The sequence below is a fragment of the Orycteropus afer genome, unplaced genomic scaffold (genome assembly GCF_000298275.1).
Source record: "Orycteropus afer afer isolate SDZICR_OR568_19922 unplaced genomic scaffold, OryAfe1.0 scaffold00123, whole genome shotgun sequence".
NCBI classification, from domain to species: Eukaryota; Metazoa; Chordata; class Mammalia; order Tubulidentata; family Orycteropodidae; genus Orycteropus; species Orycteropus afer.
Genome location: NW_006921710.1, coordinates 6,926,274 through 6,936,313, shown reverse-complemented (window position 1 = coordinate 6,936,313; position 10,040 = coordinate 6,926,274). Strand labels below are relative to the sequence as shown.

Here is a 10,040-nt window from a genome sequence, read left to right as displayed (position 1 = left end):
GCAAAATATGTTAAACATTAACCACTAGGTGGAGTATACCAATAAGTGAGCTGAGAAATTATTTTTGCCTGGAGTTCAAATCCCCTGAATCTGCCGTAACAATTCATGCTAATATTCAATTCAAAGGGACTGAACAGCTAACAGTTAAGTTTATGAGATTTGAAATCAGATTTTCTGAGTTCAAAACTTGACTCTACCACATATAAACCATGTGACATAGGCATGTCACCTGGCAGCTCAAGTTTCCTCATCTTGAAAATAGTAACTACCTATTTCATAAGACTGTTACAAGGATTCAATGAGAATAGTGCCTTGCATGTGATAAGTGCTCAGTAAGGTTATCAATTTTTGTTATTATATCTTACAAAACAAGGCCAGTGACAGTCCTGCAGACTCACAGTTTTGGGGGCACTGGGTAGCTGGGGCTAGTCTAGCACCACTCTCTATCCCCTTAGAACTGAGGGTAAAGCAGACCATACCATTGAATCCATTTTGTAAAATTGTTTCCTGGTCTCTACCCTTTCCTGTGAACAAAGGTCTGCATCTTGAAGATAGGTTATAGGAGGGAGAAGTCTGATGTGATTCCTGAGCACTGGGGGGTTGATCAGGTGGCTGCTCTGTGTTCTAACCCCTTTCTCCTACATTGTCAATCACACAGGAGATATGTCTGTCCGACCCTCCCATGGTGATGACCTTAGTGGATGGAACAACCGAAGAGAGTAACAACCTCATCTGTGTGGCTTATCGACACCAATTTGATGTGGTCAATGAGAGTACCGGAGAGGCCTTCAGGCTGCACCATGTGGAGGCTAACAGAGTAAGTTGACAGTTAGAGGGACAAGTGGAAATCAAGGATGACTAGGGTTGGTTGTCCTTCTAACCAAATGATACTATGACTAGGATTTCTTTAAAATTACATACTATCTATCATATCAGTGTTATGGGATGTATGTACTGTTTAGACTGAACCACATGATGTTGCCAATTTTATACGTCAAAGTAGTGTGATCTAATATAATGAAACATTCCCCTTGCCCCACTCATCTTTCCCAGATCTTGCCTTGCCATTCCATCCTTTTGAATACAAGAGAAACCAAGAGTCGAAAAGCTGAATACAATAAATAAGTAAATGAAAACAGTTGCTTGGTAATTCATACCAGGAAGGCCTTTGGAGAATAAGTTTGCTGTCTGTGGCCCTGCAGACTCACAGTTTGGGGGCACTGGGTGGCTGGGGCTGGTCTATCACTGCTCTCTATCCCCTTAGAGGCCCACTGGGAAAGAAAGAAGAAGTAGGACACCGTTAGCAGAGGGTCTGCACCCCGTGGCCTGAGCTGCACGGAGAGCAATGAAGCACTGGGGTTTGGACGGAATCTAAGGTCCACCAAACAGTCTTAAAACTCTAAAGGTGACTGTACTAGAGTATGATTATTAACACTCCCTGGAGGGTAGTGAACACCATTCCGTGACCTGTCACTGGAGACTCCTTCAGTGCTGATGTTAGCAGTTCTCAGAGTTCTTCGGCCCCTTTATTGCTGTGAAGCAAGGGGAGGCCTGATAACATTTGATCCACTTTAAGTTTGCATAATGCAGTACCAGCGTTCTGTTTTAAGACAGTGAAGAATGGAAAAGTTGCCCCAAGGATAATATAGTTCCTGATGAGGCTTCCAAACCAATGGCTTCTGCCAGCATGTTCAGTTAAATAAAAGAGATTGCAGAGTTCTTTCCAATTATGCTTTCTAAGAAATTAAAAAGTAGGCCTTTGTATTAGCACATGCTGTACATAAATATTCATCACAGTTACTAATTACTATGTTAAGAAGATGATTCGAGCAAGATTTTAAGCAATAGAAACATCTAGATATAATAGGAGACTTCTTCAGCTGTTTACAACCACAGATTACTCTGTCATTCCTCTTTGACATATTGATGGTGCCCAACCTTGTCCGCAATTGGAGTTGTCAGGAGCTTCAAGAAGTACTGAGGCCTCTGTCCCAGGGATTTCACTGGTCTTAGATGTTGCATGGGCTTTGGACTTTGTCAGTGATGCCCAGGTCATTCTAATGTTGAAACAAGTTTGGGACTCACTGATAGAAATTGCTTCTCAATCCTGGCTATAATCACCTAGAGAGCCTTTTAAAAGATCAGTGCTCTAACCCCGCCCCAAATCAGTTACTTCAGAATTTGGGGGAATGTCCAAATCACAATAAAAAGTTTAACAAAAAAAGAAAGAATTTCTGGGCTGGGATACTTGGGAAACTCTGTTTCTAAGTTCCCCCAGCTGATGCTAATGTAGAGCTAGTAGAACAAGTCTATCCTGAAACAACTCCTAATTTAAAACTACAAAGGACTGCCCATTGCGTCCCAGCACCTGCATGGCTATTGCCGAGCCTGACACTGGATCTGTAATCACTTGCAAACTGCTTGCTTCTGAGGAGGGAAGGGCCCATTGGCCTTTTAAAGTTCTTGCCTGCTTCTTGCTTTTCAAAATTCTCTGTGTGACCAGCCATAAAATTCATGGCCTGGTAGGTCTTTATCCAGTCAATCATGTCCATGCTTTCCTAAGACTAAACCTGCTTCTTCTGGTCAAAAGACCCCATCTTATCTCAGAGAAACTGACATGTCTTGGTTTTTAAAATAATCATGTTCAAGTGGCTGCAAATTATGCAGTTGAGTTATTCATCAGAGAAAAAAAAATTATTAAATTTCTTCCTTTTTTATGGTGATTTTTCATTTATTTGTATTTGATATCCTGATCATCCTTTGGATTGTTTGTAGAGTTTTGTTTTGTTTTGTTTTTCCCTTTTAAGAAAATATGAACCAAAACCAACTCACGGCCATCAAGTCAGTTCGACTCACAGTGACCCCCATAGAGTTTCCAAGACTGTAAATCTTTACAAAAGCAGACTGCCTCATCTTTCCTCCACAGAGCGGCTGGTGGGGTCAAACACTGACCTTTTGGTTAGCAACCAAATGCCTTAACCACTGCACCACCAGAGCTCCTTAAGAGAATATGAAGGCCCAGGATTAATTGGGTTAAAAACAATTGTTTTGATTACTTCTGTGTTTTGTTTTCCGGAAAGCTATGGAAGAACAATTCCACATTTTTCTGTCCTTGCTTAGAGTGCTTTTATAAACAAAAATACAATGTTTTTCCCCCAAGAGAAAATGTTTGGGGTGGGGGAAAACCAAAAAACCCCACTTGGCTCTGCATGGCTCTATGTGGTCAGTATCCCCTTCAGTAAATTAGCAGCTGATGAGCAGTTGTGAAACATGCATGTATACTTAGTCAGACACAGTTACTTGCTTGCCTTTGCAAGGAGTTTACTGTCTAATTGGGGAGATAAGCCCTAAAGACATGAAAAAGTTAATGAACAATGTGATTGATAGCAGCTAATCAGGAACAGACCTTGAGGGAACAGGACTAGCAAGATGTTCCTGTGCAGCTCAGGCCCTGAGTGTGGTGAAGGCAGGAAGGAGAGTGACAGAGCCCAGAGCCACTGGGGATTTCAATTCAATTCAAATTATACTTACGGCCTATCTGCTCTGTACAAGGCCCTCATGTTATCGGGCTGGCCTACTTTCCTGCTCCCATTCATTCTCTTTGCAGCCAAGGCCATTTCATTCTCCATTTCAGCCTTCAACCTTTAAGGCAGCATTCTGAAACTCAGCTTCAACAACAGGCCCTCTGTGACCTACTGCCCCAACTCTAGCAGCCAGCCTTGGCCTCATGCCCAAAACAAAGGTCTCCTCTGAGATGACCTGCATACCTGGTGGCTGGGTCCAGGGCCCTGGCTTATTTCCTGAGTCCCCATCTTGATCATCTGCCCAGTACCCAGTGCTTCTCAACTGGGAGTCACCTTTAAATCACATGGGAAGCCTGAAGGCCGACCGTCGAGTGGCTACCTCTGTCAGCTGGGGTACAGACTTCTGCTTTTCACATTTTTCCCCCACTGTGTTTTGAATTCTAACAACAACCATATATGTTACTTTCATAATTTAAAAATGCCAATAAAATGGACTCTTTTCTTTTTTTTTATTGTGATTTGGGTGAAAATTTACAGAGCAAATTGATTCCCATTCAGCAATCCATACATATTCTGTTTTGTGACATTTACTGTCAACCCCACACTGTAACAGCATTCTTCCAACTTCTTCCCTGTGCCCACCCCTTCCCTTCATTCTCCCTCCCACCCCCTCACACCTTTCTGGGTGCATCTGGGTGTCCCTGGGCAAATGCTATCCTCTTTATCTCATATACTTGATTGCTCTAATAAGTGCATGCCCTCCTGATATTACTGTTAACCTTACAGGTCTGTTTACCATTTGGCTTCCAGTTGAGTCATCAACATGGGTTGTTCAATTCCTAGCTTGAAAGGTGTCTAAGGGCCATATCTTGGGGGTTCCACCAGTCTTCATCAGACCAGAAAGCCTGGGTTTTTTTATGATTTTGAGTTTTCTTTCACATTTCCCCCCCATTCTATCCAGGACCTCTAATTGTAATCCCTTTCAGAGCAGCCAGCAGTAGTAGCCAAGTACCATCTAGTTCTTCTGGTCTCAGGGCTGTGAAGGCTGAGGTCCAGTTAGTCCAAAGGACTAACTGTCTACTTATGTCTTTGATTTTCTTCACTCTTCTTTGCTCCAGATAGGGAGAGACCAATAGTTGCACCTTAGATGGCCACTCACAGAAGTAGGCTGTAGGACATTGTCTTTGTGAACTTTATTATGCCAGTCGAACTTAGTGCTCCCCAAGACTATGGATTTTTCTTAATCACATAAAAAATTAAAATCCAATGCCTACATCCTACTCCAGACCTACTATATCAGAATTTCTAGGAAGGACCTAAAATACGTATTTTAAAAAATTGGCTTCTATTCAGAAATCTACACACATTCTGTTTTGTGACATTTACTGCAATCCTCACACTATAACAGCATTCTTCCCACTTCCTCCCTGAGCCCACCCTTTCCCTTCCAGTTGATTCGCATGTCCTTTCCTGGTTGAGAAATAGCACTGCAAATTCTGAATCCTGCCAGGCCCTTCTCCGAGGAGGAGGCAACCTATGCATATAGAAGCCTGAAACAGGTCTCAGCTGTGTACGTGTTAGGCACTCTGGTGGTGCAGTGGTTAAAGCACTTAGCAGCTAACTTATAGCTTAGTGGTTTGAACCCACCTGCTGCTCTGCGGGAGAAAGATGGGGCAGTCTACTTCCATAAGATCTGCAACCTTTGAAACTCTATGGGGCAGTTCTACTTTGTCCTATAGGGTCAGTATGAGTGAGACTTGATGGCAGTGAGTTTGCTTTGTTGGTGTAGGCATTAATAAAGATCTAACTAAAATGCTATGGAGTGCCTGCAGAGGAAGTTATTAAGTCCAGATGGTGATCAGCTGTCCCTGAATCTGGCCCAATGGCAAGAGCCCTGCCATTGTCTGCCATTCAGCCTGAATCTCAAAATACCGCTGAGCCCAGTGCACCAGTCAGTACAGCCCTGGAACCCCTTGGTAGACCTACTTGACACCAAATACACCCTGAATGTTTGCAGCCACCAAGCCCATACTGTGGTCTGGAAGGCTGTCTGAACTTCCTCTACTCCCATTTCACACACACACTCACACACACACACAACACACACACATAAATAGCCTCTGCTTCAGTGGAGGCTGCCTGTCTAGTTCTGCCTTTCTCACTGCAGTTTGGTCCTCCCACAATGATAATAAACACAACCGCCATTGGGCAACCACTTCTGCATGTTGGCACTGTGTCACAGTACTTCATGAGCATTATCTTCGCATTCCTATTGCTCAGGATTTGACTTCCAAGTCTTTTTGTTCCCAAAGTCAGCACTTTTGACCACTGGGCCTCACCGTCTCCCTCTCGCTCTGGAGTTCCCACAACTCTTGCTATGGTTATGGCATTGATCCTGCCATACCTTGTTTTATATACTGGTGTACTTTTCTGATTTTTTATCATGAGGTCATGCAGGATGGAATCCTGCCTTATTCATTTCTGTATCCTTCATGGCCCTTGTAGAGTGCCAGGGAATGACAGATGAACAAAGGCCTGATGGGAGAGGGGACATGGGTTCCATTGGAGGGTCTGCCTGGAGATATGGCAGAGGCCTGGCTCAGGGCAGGTAGTTGGGGGTTTAACACAACGATGACACTATTTAGAGGAAGAGGGTGCATTTTGGTGAAAGGATGAAGAGGAGGGGTTGCTAGGTGAAAGGCCTGTTGGAGAAGTACAGTGCAGGATTGGAAGGGGCTGGGGACAAGCAAGCCAACAGGTAAAGATGCTGTGCTCCTACCTGGGGAGGTTGGGCTCAGCAGTGGGCACAGAAAAGGCATCTGAAAGCTCCTATGAAGAAGATGCTGCTGGACTTGGATGAGAGAGAGAGAGGAACCCCTGGGACTTTGGAGAGGGTTCTGCTAACAAAAAGGAAGAGGTTTAAAAGGGAAGCCAGTTGTGCGAGAGAGAAAGATAATAGCCTTCACTGAGCACTCACTATGTGTCAGGCCATATAGTAGAATCTTTGCCTTGTTTCACTGAATTCTTCACACATTCCAGTGAAATAAGTATTATTATTATGCCAGTTTTATAGATGAAGGGGTAGGTGGTATAGCCAGGATCTTAACTCAGGTCTGTTTGACCAGTGTCCATGCTCTTAGCTACCTCCATGGACCCCTTCCATCCCCCATTGCTCCCACCCCCCCTACCCACCCCCACACAGTAGGACTGGATCTCTCAATGGATGTGGGCCTGAGTGTGTAGTTTTAGGAATTTTGAGTACAGAGTAATAATTGAAGCTATAAAAGTGGCTATTTTCTAAGTGAGAAAAGAACCAAGAATGAAAGAACAATCTGAAGGGAGGCGAGCAGGCAGGAAGAAGGAGATGTCATGTAGCAGAGGCTGCAGAGTTGGTCAGAGACGAGCATCGGCTAAAGGCCTTTAGTTCTGGAGAAAATAAAAAAATCAAACTCACCACCATTGAGTCAGTCCTGACTCACAGCAACTCCTCCTTGGGTTTCCAAGGTGGTATCACTACAGAAGTAGATTGTCCAATCTTCCTTCTGAGGAGTGGCTAGTGGGTTTGAACCGCCAGCCTTCTGGTTAGCAGTCAAGTGCCTTAAGCACTGCGCCACCAGAGCTCCCTCAGTTCTGGAGAAATAGAAATTTTGTTGAGCTCAGAGAGGGCAGTTTTCTTGGTGGTGTGGGAACAGCAGCAGATTATAAGAGTTGAAAATACAAATGAAGAAATGAAACAAGCCAATTTTTAGAGGAACAGACAAGAAGGACCAGGACATCACCAGGCTGAGCACCACCTTCTCAAGTGCAGAAACTGAGGCCCAGAGAGATGAATTTGTCCCAGAGCACGCCCTTTTCAATTGCTTTTTTTTTGCAATGTTCCCTCTCCTCCCCTCCCACCCCTGGTAACCAACAAAGAAAGTTTCCTTCTGTATATAAACCTTTCCTTGACTTTTTACAACAATGAGTACTATATTTGTCCTTCTGTGATTGACTTATTTCACTCAGCAAATGTCCTCCAAGTTTATCCACGTTATGCAGTGTTTTGCAGATTCTACATTATTTTTTAGTGTTGCATAGTATTCCGTTGTGTGTATGCACCATAGCTTGGTTATCCATTCTTCTGTTGTTGGGCACCTAGGTTGTTTCCATCTTTTTACTATTGTAAATAGTGCTACAATGAATATGGGTGTGCATATATTTGTTATCGACCTGGTTCTCACTTCTTTAGGACATATGCCTAGTAATGGAATTGCTGGGCCAAATGGTATTTCTAGTTCCAGCTTTTTAAGGAATCACCATACTGCTTTCCACAGTGGCTGTATCATTTGACAGTCCCCCCCAGCAGTGTATGAAAGCCCTAATCTCTCCACATCCTCAGCAGCATTTGTTAATTTGTCTTGTTGAACATGAGCATGTCCTTTTCATTGCTTCATGCTACCACCCTTGAAGCAAAGGAGAGTAGAAGCAAAGACATGCCATGGTGCTTTAAGATTCGGAAATCCTACATGTTTGAGGCTGAAGGAAACCTAGGTGAAGGTGCGAGAGCAATACCTTCAGATAGAAAAAGAACTGAGATTTGGTTCCTATCTTGGCTGTGGCACTTGAGTAAGCGACTTCACATCTCTGAGCCTCACTTGCATCATCTGTAAAATGAGAATAATGCCATCTAATTTCCAGGACTGATGGGAGGGTGAGATGAATAACTCATGTGAAATGCTTTGTGAACCACAGCTCACTGTACAAACATGAGGCACTTTAATAGACAGAGTAGAGATGTCTGGGAACAGAGCTCAAAGAATGTGAAAAGACAGTGGAAAAATCCCCAGTGGAAAAAGAGAGGAGGGATATTTGTTCTTTTACACACCTACAGTGTATTGTAATCATGGCCCTGGGTGGCATTATGGGCCCTGGTGAGGTAGAACCCCCCCAGCACCTGAGTTTACAGAGGGCCAAGGGCCATCGCCAAACACTTGGCAACTTGAGAAAGTCTTTCATTCATGCCACTGTCCAGCCTGCCCACTACTATTGCCCATTATCATTGCAGGTTAATTTTGTTGCAGCTATTGATGTATATGAAGATGGAGAAGCTGGTCTGCTATTGTGCTACAACTGTAAGTTAAGGATGTGTTCTTGTCTTCATTTGCTAAAAATGAACTGTTCTTTTTCTAGGTAATTTACAGGAACTTATCCTTAGATTAGGAGCCCTGGTGGTGTAGAGGTTAATGCATTCAGCTGCTAACCAGAAGGTCAGCAGTTCAAACCCACCAGCCACTCCACGGGAGAAAGATGAAGCAGTGTGGTTCTGTAAAGATTTATAGCCTTGAAAAACCAATGGAGCAGTTCTACTCTGTCCTATAGGGGCACTTACTATGAGTCAAAATTGACTCATTGGCACTGGATTTGGGTTTTGGTTTTATCCTCAGGTTTACCTGACACATTGTTTCTGTGTCCTTAATTACACACCAGGGAGCATCTAAGCAATGCATCCCTGCCTGACATCCGACCTGAACTTCCAGTAACTCCCCAGATCTCTCAGTGAGGTGGTGCGAGAGCTGCCACCCAGGGTGCTGTCTCCGTGATACGGTGGTGATGGTGGTGATGGCAGAGCTGCCATTCTGGGAGCCTTCACTGTGTGCCATGTACTGTGCTCAGGGTGATATGGTCTCTGTCTATTTAATTCTCACGATGGTCCTGAGCAGGCACTGTTACCATCCTTAGTTTAGAGATCAGACAGCTGAGGCCTGGAGAGGTGAACAGCCCTTCTCAAGATCGTGCAGCTAGTCAGCCCCAGAGCCAGGATCTGCAGCTGTGGCTCTCTTGACTCCAGCACCCAGAACTTTTAACCACAGTTGTTATTTTACTTTCCTATGATTTCTCAAGGTATTAATAAATCAGCCTCAACCTGATATACCACAATCTCAAATGGGTTAGTTTGGGTTAGGTGGCAGGGTGGATAGTAGGCAGACCAAAAGGTATCAAATCAGGTCTTTAAGCATTTTTCAACATTTCAAAACCTAATTATTATATTTCGTAAAGATATATGTTTTGTTTTGTTTTTTAATGCTAATAGAAGTGAGGTATTTTCCTGAGTAAGGCTAAACAATCTAAAAAATACAACACATTTCTTTACACTGAAATTGTATTGCTTTATAGTGGTGATGCCGGTTATATCAAACATGGGTCAAACATGTTCATTAATATTTGATTAATATTTTATTAGATAGAAGAGGTCCTTATCAAAGAGAGCAATTTGTCATAGATATAATCTTTCATCAGAATTTGAGATCTATGGGAAATAAGGAGCAGGTAGACACGAAGAAGCAACCTCTTCATCAATAAATCACTCTTTTTTGGTATTTTATGTACAAATCTGTCTAAACCCTCCTAAAACAATGGATCTTTAGTAGCCCGTTTGATGAGAAGGCCCACACACAGGAAACAGGAAATGAAAAATAATTTAAATTGCAAACATTTTATTATATATATTTTTACCACAACAAATTAAAAAAAAAAAAA

General features: G+C 43.2%; 1 protein-coding gene across 1 annotated transcript in view; it reads left to right on the top strand.

The window, feature by feature from the left end:
* GARNL3 (GTPase activating Rap/RanGAP domain like 3) overlaps positions 1-10,040 on the top strand; it is a 165,882-nt gene that overhangs the window by 136,031 nt on the left and 19,811 nt on the right. The window contains exons 21-22 of the mRNA XM_007944319.2: positions 659-817; positions 8,569-8,635. Coding sequence (XP_007942510.1) covers positions 659-817; positions 8,569-8,635 — 226 coding nt within the window. The remainder of the gene's footprint in view (positions 1-658; positions 818-8,568; positions 8,636-10,040) is intronic.